General features: G+C 39.6%; 2 protein-coding genes across 2 annotated transcripts in view; one reads left to right on the top strand and one right to left on the bottom strand.

Annotated features, from left to right (window-relative positions):
• SUPT16H (SPT16 homolog, facilitates chromatin remodeling subunit) overlaps positions 1 to 14,863 on the top strand; it is a 35,677-nt gene extending 20,814 nt beyond the window's left edge. Inside the window, exons 13-26 of the mRNA XM_005685363.3 lie at positions 26 to 141; positions 232 to 385; positions 903 to 1,030; positions 1,557 to 1,692; positions 1,797 to 1,923; positions 2,182 to 2,300; positions 2,811 to 2,936; positions 3,464 to 3,576; positions 3,867 to 3,942; positions 4,361 to 4,530; positions 11,482 to 11,611; positions 12,090 to 12,219; positions 12,812 to 12,889; positions 13,536 to 14,863. Coding sequence (XP_005685420.3) covers positions 26 to 141; positions 232 to 385; positions 903 to 1,030; positions 1,557 to 1,692; positions 1,797 to 1,923; positions 2,182 to 2,300; positions 2,811 to 2,936; positions 3,464 to 3,576; positions 3,867 to 3,942; positions 4,361 to 4,530; positions 11,482 to 11,611; positions 12,090 to 12,219; positions 12,812 to 12,889; positions 13,536 to 13,681 — 1,749 coding nt within the window. The 3' untranslated portion in view covers positions 13,682 to 14,863. The remainder of the gene's footprint in view (positions 1 to 25; positions 142 to 231; positions 386 to 902; positions 1,031 to 1,556; positions 1,693 to 1,796; positions 1,924 to 2,181; positions 2,301 to 2,810; positions 2,937 to 3,463; positions 3,577 to 3,866; positions 3,943 to 4,360; positions 4,531 to 11,481; positions 11,612 to 12,089; positions 12,220 to 12,811; positions 12,890 to 13,535) is intronic.
• RPGRIP1 (retinitis pigmentosa GTPase regulator interacting protein 1) overlaps positions 14,639 to 18,691 on the bottom strand; it is a 45,009-nt gene continuing 40,956 nt past the window's right edge. The window contains exons 22-23 of the mRNA XM_018054554.1: positions 16,263 to 16,393; positions 14,639 to 15,254 (exon numbers count right to left, since the gene is read on the bottom strand). Of these exons, the coding sequence (XP_017910043.1) occupies positions 15,142 to 15,254; positions 16,263 to 16,393 (244 nt within the window). The 3' untranslated portion in view covers positions 14,639 to 15,141. The remainder of the gene's footprint in view (positions 15,255 to 16,262; positions 16,394 to 18,691) is intronic.

The raw sequence follows: 18,691 nt of genomic DNA, 5'->3' as shown, positions 1-18,691 counted from the left end.
ATAACTTCGGTTTTCCCTTCTTCAGAATGAGATGACTGCAGAAGAGAAGCGAAGAGCCCATCAAAAAGAACTGGCAGCTCAGCTCAACGAGGAAGCAAAGAGGCGATTAACTGAACAGAAAGGGGAACAGCAGATTCAGAAGTAAGACTTTGCATGGAGTAGTGAGATTGTCTTAGGGTTATATGTGATTTGCAGAAATTTCTCAAGAACATTTTTTTATTCCCACTCCAGAGCTCGTAAATCTAATGTGTCCTATAAAAATCCATCTTTGATGCCTAAGGAACCACACATTCGGGAAATGAAGATCTATATTGATAAAAAATACGAGACTGTAATAATGCCTGTGTTTGGCATTGCGACACCTTTTCACATTGCCACAATCAAGGTACTGACGTTGAATCAGGCTTCATTCGATAATTCCTTCAAATAATTGTGCTTACCATAGATGGCTGTCCTGACTGCATGTCTCTCCTGTTCTGTGCTCCTACTGACTCTACCTTTCCCATGTTACTGACTCCCCAACCCCACTCCCTAATCTCCTGCTGTCATTTTCCTTCCTTCCCTGTTTGCACTTTGGAGAAAGTTAAATGACCTAGTCTATAATTATACTTTGCTTGTTTGTCTTTGAACTTGAAGAACTTTTTAACCTGTTGTCATAAACATGGCACAGGAAAAGAACTTTAGGAACTCAGTGATTCTTTCAGAAACAGCATTTGATGATATAAAAAAATAAGCTAAATATGTAGCTTATTAGTTTTAGACTAAGGATTACAGGCTAGGTTTAGCTGTCAGTTTGTAACTACTAACTTAATTTTAGCATGTCTGTAGCTACTTACCTTCATCTAGGAAAGAAACCTTATTTGTTTGGTTTCTTTGCTAATGCTTTTCCTTTCTTTGAACAGAATATAAGTATGTCTGTGGAAGGAGATTATACTTACTTGCGAATCAACTTCTATTGCCCAGGCAGTGCTCTGGGCAGAAATGAGGGCAACATCTTTCCCAACCCAGAAGCCACTTTTGTCAAGGAAATGTGAGTTCCCAGGGAAACAACCACCCTCAAATCCCTACTGGCCAGAGCAGTACCCTCAGAAACCCAGAGAGTGCTGTGTTCTCCCACATCCTAGTGAATGGTGGCACCTTCCTCAGTGATCCTTGATAAGGAGGATTGCTGTACTAACCTTGTACTGTTTTGAGGTTGGAACCTAATTTAAATCCTCATAAAGATATTTTATCTTCACTTGACATATTTGTTGATAAAATATCAGATGTGTGCTGCACTGGAGTCTGTTTATTCTTAAAGTGAAGTAGGATCATTTGGGGACGTTTTTGCAGGATTTGAAATAAAGCTGTGACTCCCCCACTCAGTGGATTAGCTATTTATAACATCATCTGTTTAAGAGAGGAAGGATTTTTTCATCTTTCCAGACATTATTTCAGCACTCAGTGGTACCTTTTTCTCCTAAAAGGTATTAAGCCAGTTGTAAAACACAGTAATGGGTGTGGGTTAGAAGATGGCATGATGAAGAAATTACATAAGTGCTCCCCCTTTTCTGTAGTACATACCGAGCTTCAAATATGAAGGCACCTGGAGAACAGACAGTTCCAGCCTTGAACCTTCAGAATGCCTTCCGAATTATAAAAGAAGTGCAGAAGCGTTATAAGACTCGGGAAGCGGAAGAGAAAGAGAAGGAGGTGAGCCGGAACAACAGCAAAGTGCCTTTGTGCAAAAGGACACATGAAGGTTTGGGGACATAGAAAGATATGTGAGAATTCACGTTGATTTTCATTCTGCTTAGGGCATTGTGAAACAAGATTCACTGGTGATCAATCTAAACCGGAGTAATCCCAAACTAAAAGATCTGTACATTCGCCCAAACATTGCCCAAAAGAGGATGCAAGGCTCACTGGAGGCCCATGTCAATGGTATGGATGATCTCTCTTGTGCCTGGGCTTTGTCTTTGGAGGCACATCTGTAGTAATGACAGACCAGATAACATAGTAGGAAGTGCTGGGAGGAGTCTACTTTGACATGCTCTGTGGCCAGAACGAAAGGAAAGCTCTGTACCTTGTTGGCATTCCCTCTGACCCTGTTCACATCAGCCAGAAAAGATGCAGTACCTTTTGGGCTAACCTGATGATGTACCTTGATACTTAGCAGCTTCCTCCATTCCCCCCACCCAGGTTTTCGCTTCACGTCTGTCCGAGGAGACAAAGTGGATATTTTGTACAATAACATCAAGCATGCTTTATTCCAGCCATGTGATGGGGAAATGATTATTGTCTTGCACTTTCACCTCAAGGTATATCTTTCTGTCAGCTAGCTATGAGCTCTTGGGCAAGATCTTACTATCACAGTGTTTCTTTTAAAATAGTGATGAAAAATATCACCTGTCACATAAGATCATTAAGGGCACTGAATAAAATAATGCCTGTAAAGCCCCCAGCGCCTGACATCTCAAAGGTGCTTATCATGTTTGTTCCTTGGTGTGATACATAATGATCTCCAAAACATATAGGTCTGTTCCACATTCCTGTTTCTGAAATAGAAAGTTTTTGCTTTAGACAATTATCAACATAATCTCCAAAGTCCATTCTAATAAGTAGGAATACTTCAAAAAATTTATACTCTTTTATATTCCCAAATGTCATTATTTATGATGACACCTGGAGTGGTTTAACTATTCTTACATAAATGCTATGATTTCTAGTGTAGATATTTTAATATTTTCCTGTTTTGTTATTTTGCCTGTGTAGACTTCTTTGCGAAATAAGTCTTAAAATTTCTTCTTCTTTCTACTTTCGGTCTTTAGAATGCCATCATGTTTGGGAAGAAGCGGCATACAGATGTGCAGTTCTACACAGAAGTCGGGGAGATCACCACAGACTTGGGGAAACATCAGCATATGCATGACCGAGATGACCTCTATGCTGAGCAGGTGAAATTTGGTATTTTATTTGCAGGGTAGGGAGGTAGGATTCAGGCTTCCCTAGTGTCTCAGCAGTAAAGGAATCCTCCTGCAATGCAGGAGACACAGGAGATGTGAGTTCGATCCCTGGGTCAGGAAGATCCCCTGGAGAAACGCATGGCAACCCACTCCAGTATTCTTACCTGGAGAATCCCATGGACAGAGGAGCTTAGAAGCAGAGTTGGACACAAAGCGACTGAGCATGAGCTAGGATTCAGCCCAGATCTGAGCTCAGTAATTGTTATATATTTTATAAACCACTCCAGAAACTATGCAGAACTTCTCAAGTATCTGCTGGGATGGTGTAGTATGTTGGCTATGAAATAGACTTTATTCGTAGGCATAACTATAATTAATTTTAGCAGCCTGTAATAAAGTATCCATGTTAGTATCATAGTTAACAGAATTAAGGACTACAAAAGCACTTCATGGTTTTTGAAGGGATTACTATTAATAAGTAAAGTGATAACTATAGTTAATTCGTATTTCTTCTACAGATGGAAAGAGAAATGAGGCACAAACTGAAAACAGCCTTTAAAAATTTCATTGAAAAAGTAGAGGCTCTAACCAAGGAGGAACTGGAATTTGAAGTGCCTTTTAGGGACTTGGGGTAATGTGTCATCTTCTTTTTGGCCTTCAGAAAAATTAGTTATTCTTCCTTTAATAATAACTTAGCATAACATATCATGTTCTTTTTCCTGTGGACATCCATTATCTCTTGGAAATGTTCAAGGGCTGGGTGAATAGCTAAGACTGAGAGGCTCCCTCTCTCTGGAAGTGAGTCTCCAGCGAGTGTTCTGGAGTTTTGTTCGGAATGGGAAAGGAGAGAAGCCTGTTGGGACGGCAGCAGTTTCTCTTGCAGTGAACCCCATCTTATGTGAGTCTCTTACTGTCTTTCAGATTTAATGGTGCTCCCTATAGGAGTACCTGCCTCCTTCAGCCTACTAGTAGTGCACTGGTAAATGCTACAGAATGGGTGAGTGTTTCTGACCTCTTTTTAGGAAGAAAATTGTTAGAGAAAAGAAACCAAGAGAGTAGATGTTTTGAAAGCTAGGTCCTTATTATATCTTAGTATTTTAATTTTTTATATTTACTTACCTTAGGTATAAAAATTGAACAAAGATTCTGTAAAAGTCTCTTTAGTTTTTAGAGACAGTTTCTTTGCATAGTTTCCTTAAATGACTTCTCCCTGAGGGAGGCTTTCGATCTTGCAGACCCTTTAACCCAGGCTTCTCGGTATGTTTTATCGCTTTTAGTATTTGCCCCAAAAAAAACAAACAAAAGACAGTTTAGTTATCCTTTGTGTGGTAGTTTTTAGATCCTGAAAGCATTTGAAAGTGCTAGTGTTTTGTGGGAAGTATTTTTATGAAAATAGTTCCTTTCTTCCCTGACAGCCACCTTTTGTGGTAACGTTGGATGAAGTGGAGCTGATTCACTTTGAGCGAGTCCAGTTTCACCTGAAGAACTTTGACATGGTGATCGTCTACAAGGACTACAGCAAGAAAGTGACAATGATCAATGCGATTCCTGTTGCCTCTCTTGACCCCATCAAGGAATGGTTAAAGTAAGTAAACCTCCCAGCAGTCTCCTGTCCCATGAACACAGTTTTCTAGAATATGAATGTGGTATGTTATATGTAAAATCTGTTGGTATACTTAATGAAACTGCCTTTGGGTTGTTACCAACCAGGACTTGAAAATTTGGGATGTTACTTTTTCCTGAATACCCAACAATAGTTCATGCATGCATGTGAGTGAAGTCACTTCAGTCCTGTCCGACTCCTTGCAACCCATGTGTTCAACACATATCAAGCTTTGGAGCAGAGGCAGGGGGAGGAGAGTAAATGCGCTAGGTTCAGTCACTTCAGTCGCTCAGTCATGTCCAACTCTTTGCGACCCCATGGACTGCAGCACGCCAGGCTTCCGTGTCCATCACTAACACCTGGAGCTTGCTCAAACTCATGTCCATCAAGTCGGTGATGCCATCCAACCATCTCATCCTTTGTTGTCCCCTTTTGCCTTTGATCTTTCCCAGCATCAGAGTCTTTTCCAATGAGTCAGTTCTTCGCATCAGGTGGCCAAAGTATTGGAGTTTCAGCTTCTGCATCAGTCATTCCAGTGAATATTCAGGGTTGATTTCCTTTAGGATTGACTGGTTTGATCTACTTGGAGTCCAAGGGAGTCTCAAGAGTCTTCTCCAACACCCCAGTTCAGAAGCATCAATTCTTAGGCACTCAGCTTTCTTTATAGTCCAATTCTCACATCCATACATGACTACTGGAAAAACCATAGCTTTGACTATACAGACCTTTGTTGACAAAGTAATATCTCTGCTTTTTAATATGCTTTCTAGGTTGGTCATAGCTTTTCATCCAGGGAACAAGCATCTTTTAATTTCATGGCTGCTGTCACCATCTGCAGTGATTTTGGTGCCCAAGGAAACAAAGTCTAACACTATTTACACTGTTTCCCCATCTATTTGCCATGAAGTGATGGGACTAGATGCCATCATCTTAGTTTTCTGAATGTTGAGCTTTAAGCCAACTTTTTCACTCTCCTCTTTCACTTTCATCAAGAGGCTCTTTAGTTCTTCCTCAGTTTCTGCACTGGGTTAGAATCACTGAATTAAGGGCAAGATCTCTGGGCTCCTCCTAGCTCTGCTCTGGACTAAGAGTCTAAGTCTCTGCCTAAGACTGCCTCCTTTAAATGGAGAGTACTCAGAAAGTTAATATGATACAGAAGAGGCTGCATGTGACCTTGCATATGCTTAAGTCTGTTGTTGCTCAACCAAGTTTCAAATGAACTAGTATTAATTGAACAACCACTCTCTGCTTAAGTCATTGGCTGCGAAAGGGTGGCTTTAGCCCCTGCAGTATCTTCACTGGCTATGTGTTCATGCTAAGTCGCTTCAGTCATGTCTGACTCTGCAACCCTATGGACTATAGCCTACCACGCCCCTCTGTTCATGGGATTGTCCAGGCAAGAATACTGGAGTGGGTTGCCATGCCCTCCTCCAGGGAATCATCCCAACCCAGGAATCGAACCCGTGTCTCTTAGGTCTCCTACATTGGCAGGTGGATTCTTTACCGCTACTGCCCCTGAGTATCAGAGTCTGAGATCTTTTTTGACTACTTGATGGATGTATAAAATTTCTTACTAGTTCTCTGTTTTTACTAAAACATGAGATACAATGTATATTTATTTTAGCTTTTACCTTTCACATACTTACACTTCAGCTAAAAGAATTCCTCATAGATATGCCAGAACCCCAATAAAAAGGGAGATGTCACTTTGTGGGAAAAGTGTGAGGCATGTGTGTCCATGAGTATAGTTTGCTCTGCCCTGCTTCCTCCTTCCAGTTATCTGTAGGGGGAGGCACTGCAAATATAAAACGTCTCTTAAGAAATGGTTGAAAGAGCTAAAAGTAGCCTGTGTGAAAGATCCAACTTTATAATTTCCATGAGGGTTTTCCTTGAAAACATTTGCAGGTAAGTAACATGGTATCAAAAATATTTATAGATTTGTGTGACTATTTTTGGCTGTGCTAGGTCTTCGTCACTGCATAGGTTTCTGTCTAGTTTCAGAGAGTAGGGACTACTCTAGTTGAGGTGTGCGACCTTCTCATTGCGGTGGCTTCTCTTAACTCCAGAGCCCGCCTGTGCTCAGTAGTTGCAGCTTCCATGCTCTAGAGTACAGGCCCACTAGTTGTAGTGCATGGGCTTACTTGCCCACAGCATGTGGGATCTTCCTGGATGAGTGATTGAACCTGTGTCTCCTGCATTGGCAGGCAGATTCTTTACCACTGAGCCACCAGGGAATCCCCTGTATGATTTTTTTAAATCCTCTTTATTGAGGTACAATTTACATGTAATAAAATTCATCAATTTAAGTATATGATTTGATGAATTATAACAACTGTATATAGTTTTGTATCTACCATCATGATGGGGACATGGAACGTTCCCTTCACTCCCCAGAGTCCTCCTGCCCTTTTGGAATCGATCCTCTCCCTTTAGCCTTGTCACTGGTTTCTGTCACTGTGCAGTTTGCTTCATCTAGAGTTTCACATGAATGGAATTATACAAGTATGCAGTGTTTTGTATCTTTTTTATCTTTCACTTGGCATAATGCTTTTGAAATTTACTCAAGGTGTTGTACACATCATCGGCATACTCCTTTTTATTACAGAGGAGTTCCCCATTGTATGGACAGTCTTTGCTTTATTTACCTATCTACCAGTTAATAGACATTAGGATTGTTTCCCTTTGGGGGCTCTTAGGAATAGCTGCTATAAACACTATGTACAGGTTTTTGTATGGACATACATTTTCATTTCTCTTGGATAAATGACCTAAGAGCGGGATTGCTGTGTCATATGGTTTATGGTTAAGTATATGTTTAGCTTTATAAGAAACTACCAAATCCTTTGCCAGAGTGGCTGGAAAACGTGTAGTATGGGAGAACTGTAGTTGCTCCACATCCTCAACAACACTGGGGTTTATCGGTCTTTTCATTATTGGCCGTTGTGGTGGGCGGCTTTCTCATTGTGGTTTCAGTTTGCATTTCCAAGATTACCGGTGATTTTGAGCATTTTTTCATATGCTGTCTGTCATTCTATACTTTGATGAAGTATATTCATGTTTTTTGCCCATGTTAAGAATCAGATTTCTTTACTACTGAATTTTAAGAATTGTTTAGGCTAAATAAAGTCCCTCATCAAATACATTTTACATATATTTTCTTCCAGTAGTTTCTGTGGCTTTTCATTTTCTTAAAATATCATTTGAAGATCAAGTTAAATTTTCCATGAAAGATGTTTAATCAACTTTTTCTTTTGTAATTTCTGCTCTTTATGGCTTTATGTAATAAATTTTGCCTAAGCCAAAGTCATAAAACTTTTCTAGAGTTCCATAGGTTTAGGTCTTATATCTGTGATCCATTTTGAGTTTTTTTTTTTACTGTGGTGTAAGGATGAAGGTTTGTACTTTGTGTATATGTAGCCAGTTATTCTAGCTATCATTTTTTGAAAAGATTATCCCTTACCCATTGAATTACTTGGCATGTTTGTTTAAAAAAAGCATGTGTAGGAGAGACTCTATTTCTGGATAGTGTTTTCTGCTCCATTGGTTTGTGTGTGTTCTTAACACTGATCTTGTAGTAAATATTGTGGCTTTATAATGAATCTTGAAGTCAGGTAGTATAAGTCCTCCCATTTTGTTCCTTTTCAAAGTTGGCTATTATTGACTATTCTACATAAATTCAACTTGTATCTTTCAACGAACTGGTTTATTTTGTCAACTCTAGTATTTGTGCAATACTTTTACCCCTTTCATTCCTAATATTAATAGTTTCCTCTTTTTGTTGGTCAGTCTAGAGGTTTATCAATTTTTATTGAATTTTATTCTCCATCATGAAATGTCCTTTCTTTTTCTAGTAATAGTCCTTGTTTTGAAATCTACATAGTATGGTATTACTATAGACTTCTAGCTTTATTAATTTTTTATTTTGTATTGGGGTATAGCCAATTTACAATGTTGTAGTAGTTTCAGGTGAACAGCAAAGGGATTCAGCCATATGTATACATGTATCCATTCTACCTCAAACTCCCCTCCCTTATAGGCTGCCATAGAATATTGGGCAGAGTTCCATGTGCTATATAGTAGGTCCTTGTTGGTTATCTGTTTTAAATACAGCAATGTGTACATGTCTATCCCAAACTCCCTAACTATCCCTTCCCCCGGCAGCCATAAGCTTGTTCTCTAAAGTCTGTGAGTGATTCCACATATAAAGGGATGTCATATGATATTTCTTTCTCTGACTTGCTTCACTCAGTATGACAATCTCTGGTTGCATCCATGTTGCTGCAAATAGCATTATTTCATTCTTTTTAATGGCTGAGTGATAGTCCATTGTATATATGTACCACATTTTCTTTTATCTAGTCCACTGTCAGTGGACATTGAGGTTGCTTTCATGCCTTGGCTTTTTTTTAATCCATTCTGAGAATATCTACCTTTTAATCTGTGTCTCTTTTGCTGTCTTGCATATAGGGTCGTCATTACTATCTTTCTAAATTCCATATATATGTGTTAATATACTGTATTGGAGAAGGCAGTGGCACCCCACTCCAGTACTCTAGCCTGGAAAATCCCATGGATGGAGGAGCCTGGTAGGCTGCGGTCCATGGGGTCGCTAAGAGTCAGATAGGACTAAGCGTTTTCACTTTCCTGCATTGGAGAAGGAAATGGCAACCCACTCCAGTGTTCTTGCCTGGAGAATCCCAGGGATGGGGGAGCCTGGTGGGCTGCCATCTATAGGGTCGCACAGAGTCGGACACGACTGAAGCCACTTAGCAGCAGCAGCAGCAGCATACTGTATTGGTGTTTTTCTTTCTGACTTACTTCACTCTGTATAATAGGCTCCAGTTCCATGCAACTCATTAGAACTGACTCAGATGTGTTCTTTTTAATAAACAGTGCTGCGATGAACATTGGGGTACATGTGTCTCTTTCAGTGCTGGTTTCCTCAGTGTGTATGCCCAGCAGTGGGATTACTGGGTCATATGGCAGTTCTGTTTCCAGTTTTTTTTTTTTTTTTTTTTTAAGGAATCTCCACACTGTTCTCCATAGTGGCTGTACTAGTTTGCATTCCCACCAACAGTGTAGGAGCGTTCCCTTTCCTCCACACCCTCTCCAGCCTTTATCGTTTGTAGACTTTTTGATGGCAGCTATTCTTACCAGCATGAGATGGTACCTCATTGTGGTTTTGATTTGCATTTCTCTGATAATGAGTGATGTTGGGCGTCTTTTCATGCGTTACCCATCTGTATGTCTTCTTTGGAGAAATGTCTGTTTAATTCTTTGGTCCATTTTTTGATTGGGTCACTTATTTTTCTGGTATTGAGCTGCATGAGCTGCTTGTATATTTTGGAGATTAATTCTTTTGTCAGTTGCTTCATTTGCTATTATTTTCTCCCATTCTGAAGGCTGTCTTTTCACCTTGCTTATACTTTCCTTCATGTGCAAAAGCTTTTAAGTTTAATTACGTCCCATTTGTTTATTTTTGCTTTTATTTCCATTACTCTGGGAGGAGGTTCATAGAGGATCTTACTGTGATTTATGTCAGAGAGTGTTCTGTGTTTTCCTCTAGGAGTTTTGTAGTTTCTGGTCTTACATTTAGATCTTTAATCCATTTTGAGTTTACTTTTGTGTATGGTGTTAGAAAGTGTTCTAGTTTAATTCTTTTACAGGTGGTTGACCAGTTTTCCCAGCACCACTTGTTAGAGATTGTCTTTTCTCCATTGTATATTTCTGCCTCCTTTGTCAAAGATAAGCTTTTCTCCTTTTTATGCCTGCTTTTAATTTTATGATTCTTTACGATCATCTTCCTAGTTTGCTGATGAGCTACACCTCTAACTTGTCAGAGTCTGCATTCAGATAATATACCATGTCTGTTAGAAGGTTCTTATGCTTCCATTTCTCTTCTATCCTTTCTGCTATTATTACATTTTGCTTTTAATATGCTATGAATTCCACAGTTGTCATTATTTTAGCTTCAAAACAGCTATTCCTTAATTTACAAAACGAGAAGGAGAAAGTCTTACTTACATATTTAACCATTCCCATTGCTGTTCATTCCATTGTGAAGTTCCATAGGGATTTTAGTCTAGGGCTGCTAAGTATCCAGTGTTTGAAAACTGTTGTTCCATACTGTGTTCAGTTTTCTGGTTGTTTGGGTGAAAAGGTAAATCTAACCCTTGTCACCTGCAGCACAGCTAGAAGCAAAAGCTTCAGTGTGTGTGATTGTGCCATAATGGATTTATGCTGGCATCTCGGGTTTTATGGCTTCCCTGGTGGCGCAGATGGTAAAGAATCTGCCTGCTACGTGGGAGAGCTGGGTTTGATCCCTGGGTTGGGAAAATCCCCTGGAGGAGGGCATGGCAACCCACTCCAGTATTTCTGCCTGGAGAATCCTCATAGACAGGGGAGCCTGGCAGGCTACAGTCCATGGGGTTGCAAAGAGTCTAACACGACTGAGTGACTAAGCACACACTCAGGTTTTATGCTAATGGTTTCTTTTTATAGCCCTTACCATTACTGTGTTCTGCTTTTCTTTTTTTCTCCCACCCATATTGGTTGCTCACTTCAACAGAAGTGGATAAATGTCATTTGAATAATTTCTTAACACAGGGCACGTTAAGTAGTTTTTTTAAAAAATGGGCCCCTGTTGTGAGGTCTAGTGCTCTGGGAGACCAGATATCAGCTCTTTTGGGGTATGTTCTGCTGGGATAGTGCAAAGAGTACCTGCTCTCAGATATGAAAAGGGTACTGCTCTTCCACGATGCTAATGACCAGCATGTCACTGGATATTCTCAAGAAGTATAGAGGTGGGATTTCCCTGGTGGTCCAGTGGTTAAGACTCTGCTCTTTTGGCATGGCCAAAACAAAAAAAAAACAAAACCCAAAAGCTGAGTGGAGGATTTTTTTTTTTTACTTTATGATGTTATTTTTCTTTAGTTCCTGTGACCTAAAATACACAGAAGGAGTACAGTCCCTCAACTGGACTAAAATTATGAAGACCATTGTTGATGACCCTGAGGGCTTCTTTGAACAAGGTGGCTGGTCTTTCCTGGAACCTGAGGGTGAGGTGCGTGAGTGTGGGGTTTCTTTTCTGGTGCATAGTGTTTCCCATTGTCATTTGGGCAGTTAGGAGAATGCCATATGAATAGTACATAAGGGACCAATCAAATGGGAGAAGTTCTGAGTGTAGCTTGGTATTGTCTCTTCAAGTTAGTTTTACAGGTAAATGATAAATTAATTGGGCATTGGTAGCCACTCACAAGGTTTCTTTGAAATTACAAAAACTACTGTTTGAATGAATTTCTTAGTTTTCAGAGAAAATACTTCAAATCGTCTTGCAAAAGTTGTCTAATTATTATATCTTACTAGCAATTTTAATTAAGTATTTTTATCTCTTGGCTATTCTGGTTTAGGTCTTTTTTATTTCATTTTTCATATAAAATAGAAATAATGCTGGTGTACTCAGTGGATTGAATTAATTAAGTTATTAATGAAGTAAATTTAAAAAAACACCCAGTATTTAGTATTATGCTCCAACTTACCAGGGGAGTGATGCTGAGGAAGGGGATTCCGAGTCTGAAATCGAAGATGAGACTTTTAATCCTTCAGAGGAAGACTATGAAGAAGAGGAGGAGGACAGTGATGAAGATTATTCATCAGAAGCTGAAGAATCAGGTGAGTCTTCATAGGGACAAGTGTTCATGACTTCCTGCTACTGCTGCTGCTGCTAAGTCACTTCAGTCGTGTCTGACCTTAGGCAATTTCTACAGGCTTTTTAAGGGAATAATTTTATTATTCCATTCCGTTTCCGGTCTAGTTCAATTCAGTTCAGTCGCTCAGTTGTGTCCGACTCTTTGCGACCCCGTGAATTGCAGCACGCCAGGCCTCCCTGTCCATCACCAACTCCTGGAGTTTATCAAACTCATATCCATTAAATCGGTGATGCCATCCAGCCATCTCATCCTCTGTCATCCCCTTCTCCTCCTGCCCCCAACCCCTTCCAGCATCAGAGTCTTTTCCAGTGAGTCAACTCTTCACATGAGGTGGCCAAAGTACTGGAGTTTCAGCTTTAGCATCAGTCCTTCCAAAGGACACCAGGACTGATCTCCTTTAGAATGACTAGTTGGATCTCCTTGCAGTCCAAGGGACTCTCAAGAATCTTCTCAACACCACAGTTCAAAAGCATCAATTCTTCGGTGCTCAGCTTTCTTCACAGTCCAACTCTCACATCCATACATGAAGTAAATCATGCTTAATATTATTCCAGATTATTCCAAGGAATCATTGGGCAGTGAAGAAGAGAGTGGAAAGGATTGGGACGAACTGGAGGAAGAAGCCCGAAAAGGTAAATATTTTGTTTTATTTTTTTAAGGCACAAATTTCAGTATTTTGAGATATTTAGCTGATAAAAGTAACATAAGAACAGTGTAAAACTGATGTGGAGTCACAGCTACAGCGTCATTGACCAGAAGGCGCAAATGAGGTCTTGAGTGCATCTGTACTCTCCAGGGGGCACAACTCTGCCAACTTGGAGTTTTTCATCTGCTCAGCTCCCCCAGTGGGTCCTTAGCCAGGATAATCTTACCACACTCCAAAATTAGGCTGTTTGGTTTCCAAATCTAAGTCAGATAGTAGTCTAGCTTTATGACCCTCTTCCAGGTTAAGAATGTTTTTGTAGTACTAGTTTTAACTACTCTGAAACCAAATACCAAATGTAAGTTACATACTATACTGTATAGCCCAAGCATAGTGATAGGTCCTTTGCATAGATTACCTTTAAGCCTAAAACAGTTTTCCATTTTATAAGTAAATCAAGGCTCAGAAAGGTTAAGTACTTGCCCAAGATCATACAACTAATAAGCAACTGAGAAAAGATTAAAAGTTAAGTCTGACTCCAAAGTACCTTCTCTGCATTACTTCATGCTGTGTACAATAGCATTAGATACCTAAAGCTAACATCTAGCTAACTAGTGCCTCGTTCTTCTGTTTAGCCGACCGTGAAAGCCGCTACGAGGAAGAAGAAGAACAGAGTCGAAGTATGAGCCGGAAGAGGAAGGCATCTGTGCACAGTTCAGGCCGAGGCTCTAACCGAGGTTCCAGACACAGCTCTGCGCCTCCCAAGAAAAAGAGGAAGTAACTTCAGAACTTTGGCCCTCAGCTCCATTCTTCCTACAGCCAATCCCTGAAAATTTTACATGACATAGAAACTGTATTTTTTCCTTTTTTTTTTTTTTTCTTTTGAAGTTTTGCCATTTGTGTATGGGTTTAGGGGGCCATTTGTGTGGACCAAGCTACTCGGGGAATTCCAGGCCCACCAGGACACGTGCCAATGGCCCCATCCAGATGGCAAGGGAGGAGGTGTTCTTGAAGAAGGGCAGAGGCTTCCGCTGTTAATAAATACCATTTCATTCCTCTCTCTTCCTGTCACCTTCTGCCAGGACATTGTTGGCTTCTGACATCTTATTCTTTGATGTCTTAAAGCTATGTTTCTAAGACATTGGTACAAGGTGACCTTTGCCTGCCTGTACCATGGCTCTTGACCAGCAGATTCGATCCTCCATCTTACCCTCCTGCCATGACCTTCCTCACATCTCTTTAAGACACATCTTTGCAGTACTCAAGAAAAGGTTCTTGGAATTTGCTAATGGTGTAAGCAATACAGCTTGAGATAGGCTGATCAGGCTGGTATCTCCGTCTGAGTTTTCCTGCTTTCTTGCCTCAGGCAGATTCTGAGGTATTGCTACTGCCTTGGAAGACGTAAGAAGCAGTGATACTCCCTGGCTCAGTTTCATCTTCCTCACAAATTTATACATGGTACAGTGGTGGGAGCAAAATTACCATTGTTTCTTTTCTGATGTATGAGGAAAGAATGGCTGTGCCTCATGTACTGCTTCTAGTGCAATCTAGGAGGCGGCTCAAAGGAGTCAACATTTAGATCTGGAAGGGGCAAGTCATGCCTTGGGCCTAGAATACCCTGATGAGAAAAGAGAAGAGGAAGGGAGGCCACATCTGCAACACAGCCTCTCATCACTGCTGCTCCTTGTTTTTACTTGTCTTGCATTGTCCTGTATTTATCACAGTTTCTGTTGAACAGCTTTTTCAGTATTTGGGGAGTTTATCTTGCCATCCTCTCCCTCCTGGTTCTCTGCACCCACCTGTCCCACTGCAGTTCCTTCTGTGTTCTGTGACTTTAAGAGAAGAGGGGGGAGGGGTCTCGGATTTTTGTTCATTTGTTTGTTTATTTTCTCCTTAGCAGTAGGACTTGATATTTTCAATTTTGGAAAAACTAAAAGATAAATAAACTGTGGTTTTTTTTTTTTTTTTGGTTGTTTTGTTTTTATAAATTCACCTTCTGTGACAGTTCTTTTGCAGTTCACTTCCTAGAAACAAGCCTGCTTCTCTCCTAGAGAAGTGCTGAGGCATACAGAATAATTCTTTCTATCCAGCTAGCATCACAAAAAGAAACTTTTCACTCTAAACTTTCATGATTAGGTTGAGACATCACAGTAAACCAAATTCATAGTAGAGCAAGTTACTTTATAAGAGACTTTTTACTATGGTTCCCTCAGAGTTTAGAATGGACTAGCACTTGTTCCATCATGAACACAAATCCTCAGTCATCTCCTTGTAAATAGCATGGAGGGCAGCAGCAGCTTGAAGGGACACCTTGAGCTTTCCTATGGGGGTAGCCTGATCTTCAGGGCTAACGACTGTTGGGAAAGAAAAAAGAAACACCAGACATCTGTATCATTCAACTGAAAAACATTTAAATACTTAATATTTTATATTAAATACTAAAATATTTTCCACATTAGGTGCTGGGGATACTACACAAGGTTACGACCTCCTATTTTAGTGGGACTCAATCTGACGGAAGACGATGGAGAACAGTCATTACAATATAGTATAGCTGAAAACTCAAGAGTGCTTTGGGAACACAGACATGGCACCTCATCCAGAATGGAAGAATCAGAAAAGGCCTTCTGGAGACAATCCTTTGTCTTCAAAAAGTAAAAGATACTCTTAAGCATGTACAATATGTGCCAAGATTTGAAAACAAGTTTGAAAAACTATAAGAGATGGCAGAAATGAAGCTATATTGATAAGCAGGATCTAGATTGTAACAGGCCATTTGTCTTGTAAAAAATGTTTTAATTGAAGGTATTAGAAATGACAGTTTTTTATTTGGGTTCCAAAAAAGTGACTCCACTCTGGGGAATATATTCTAAGGGGACACGAGCAAATCAGGCAAGGCAGTTAATGAGGTTATTGCAGTAATTCAGGAGAGAAAAGGGTTCTGAAGTTTCAACAGTGGAGGTAGGGACAGATTCAGAACACTTAATGTTGGGACTGAAGACATTAGAATCAAAGAGGACCATTTTGGGTGGGTTGGGGAAATGAACAGTAGACAGTTTCAGAACAGATTGGATATGGGAGGTCAGAAAGGCTGATGTTTAAATTTGCTTGAAATTAAAACTCTTCTCAAAACCTCCCTGTCTCAAATACTGGAGATTCCTAATAGATGTTAGTTGCCAGGAGATGTATGGGAGAAGATTATACAACTGACGAATGATTTAGAAAAACAGCAGAAGGGATTTCAATCCCAATTGTCTCATCAACTATGTAGTAATTATGTATTAAAGGTCAAAAATATTCGTTATTAGGATTATTCTCTTAGACATAAATAGAACTGAGGAGCACCAAAATGGATGACTCACTGTCTAGGTCTTGCTCGAGGATGTCTCTTCCTGATGCCAGGATCGGCCACAGCTCCAGATACGCATAGCCTACTTCTTGACATTCTTTCTTTTCCTCCTCAATAGGATCACTTACTACTGTAAACTTTAAACTAAAGGAGAAAATATCCATTTAACTCAGTACTACTGATACACTTAGGCTTTAAAAAAAGGGGTAAAAGTAATCATAAATTACACATTGTATTTCTTTGAATCACTTCATCTTATAAGAATGCAAGGCAAAAGACTGAGAAATTGGTATGACTTAACAAAGTAACAACAGGCTTGGAGGGAACTAAGACAAAGTAGTTGGTTAAATTGTCTCAAAACTATTGAGAGATACATTTCCTTGTAAAATGGTTTATAGCTTTGCTGAAAGATTAGAAATGGGCAGTGGAGGTGTTACACAAAAAACAAGATTATGGAAATTATAAGAGGTTTTTATATTTGTAAATAACAGTTTTATACCAAGCCTGAGCAGAGTAAAGGACACTACAGAATTACAAAATGAATATAAAAAAGTAAGAGTTGTAAATCTTGGAAGATTGATACGGTAAAGATCATACAGATCACAGTTCCTCCCAAGCAGTGAGCAATTAACAACAATAGAACCCACCTCAGATACTAAAATCCATAGATGCTCAAGTCCTTTATATAAAATGCTATTGGATTTGCATATAGAATAAATCATCTCGATTACTTATAAATAGCTAATACAGTATAAATGCTATTATAAATAGCTATAAATACAACATAAGTGTTAAGTAAATAGTTGCCAGTACACGGCAAAGTTAAATTTTGCTTTTTGGAACATCCTAGAATCTAGAATTGTATTTTCAAATATTTTTCATCCATTGTTAGTTGACCCCATGGATGTGGAACCTGCAGATACAGGAGGCTGACAGTATTAGTCTAGCAAAGAATGATACTGAATTCCAGAAACAGACCTATTAAAATTTTTAGATAAAATTTACATGACACAGATTCACTATTTTAGCCATTGTGAAGTGTACAAAAGGGGGGTTTTTTAGTATAATCATAATGTTGTACAAACATCACCACTATCTAATTCCAGATCATGTTTACCACCACAAAACCTACACCCTTAACCAGTCACTCCCCATTCTCTCCCTCAGTTCTAGTGACCACTAATCTTTCTGTCTCTCTGGATTTGCCTCTTCTGGATATTTTATATTCCTATTCATTTTTTAAAAGCAAATGTTGGTGGCCCTTAGCTCTACAGGAGCAAGAATAGGACCAAAAATTCAAGCATTTTAAATCATAGTTAAATATGAGAAGCTGAAAAGAAATTCCAAAAGTGATGCATTTATAGCTACTAAGCAATATGTATTTGTAATTATGTTTCTGTATCAGTACTGAGAACTTCAACAATGCAAAGGGACAATACTGGCTCTTCCACCTCAGCTTTCCCAGGAAACAGATGATAACTCGAATCACCACTTGTTGCATGCAATACCGAGTGCCTTAGGGAAACTACGTTGTTTCTGCAGCATCCTCTCTGGAGCCTTCAAGTTAAGTATTATCTCAAACATCACAGAGCTAGTAACTAGAAGAGTCAAGATTCAAAACCAAGTCTGGGTGATCACACAGGCAACATTCTACCCACTATGGGCTTTTCGGGGCTTCCCTGGTGGCTCAGCTGGTAAAGCATCCGCCTGCAGTGCAGGAGACCCCAGTTCGATTCCTGGGTCAGGAAGATCCCCTGGAGAAGGACAGGCTACCCATTCCAGTATTCTTGGACTTCCCCTGTGGCTTAGCTGGTAAAGAATCAGCCTGCAATGCAGGAGAACTGGGTTTGATCCCTGGGTTTGGAAGATCCCCTGGAGAAGAGAAAGGCTACCCACTCCAGCATTCTAGCCTGGAGGATTCCATGAACTGTATAGCCCATGGGGTCACAAAGGGTTGGATATGACTGAGTGACTTTTACTTTCGCTGGGTTTTTAGAAAAGTAATGGATTAGAACACCAGTCCCATACTAGTTCTTACATGGAAAGGAGGTAAGGTTGCCAGACTCTGACAAAAATAAACAAAAAATAGGTGTCCATATAAATTTGATTTTCAAAATTCTGCTAGACAACAAGAAAATTTTCAGTCTATGTATATCCAATGCATTTCATCTGGAAACTCTAAAAGGAGGGCTCCTCAGATTATAGGAATATGACAGTCGGCTTTCCTAAAACTTAAGAATAGACTCAGATTTTACTTCAAAGTATTCCTGTAGAGAAATCATTTTTAACTCAAAATATAAAATTGATATTATAAAGGCATAATATTTGGTAAGCTAACAATGGTACTGTTTTGCAAGAAATGAATCAAATTATTCTACAGAGTCAAGGCAGTTTGTCCTTTCTGTAGGGGGCACTGAGTGTTGATGTCAATTGCTGCCTCAA

This window comes from Capra hircus, chromosome 10, assembly GCF_001704415.2.
Source record: "Capra hircus breed San Clemente chromosome 10, ASM170441v1, whole genome shotgun sequence".
Classification (NCBI taxonomy): domain Eukaryota; kingdom Metazoa; phylum Chordata; class Mammalia; order Artiodactyla; family Bovidae; genus Capra; species Capra hircus.
The sequence above is the reverse complement of the archived record's forward strand: the minus strand, read 5'-3'. Positions and strand labels throughout refer to the sequence as shown.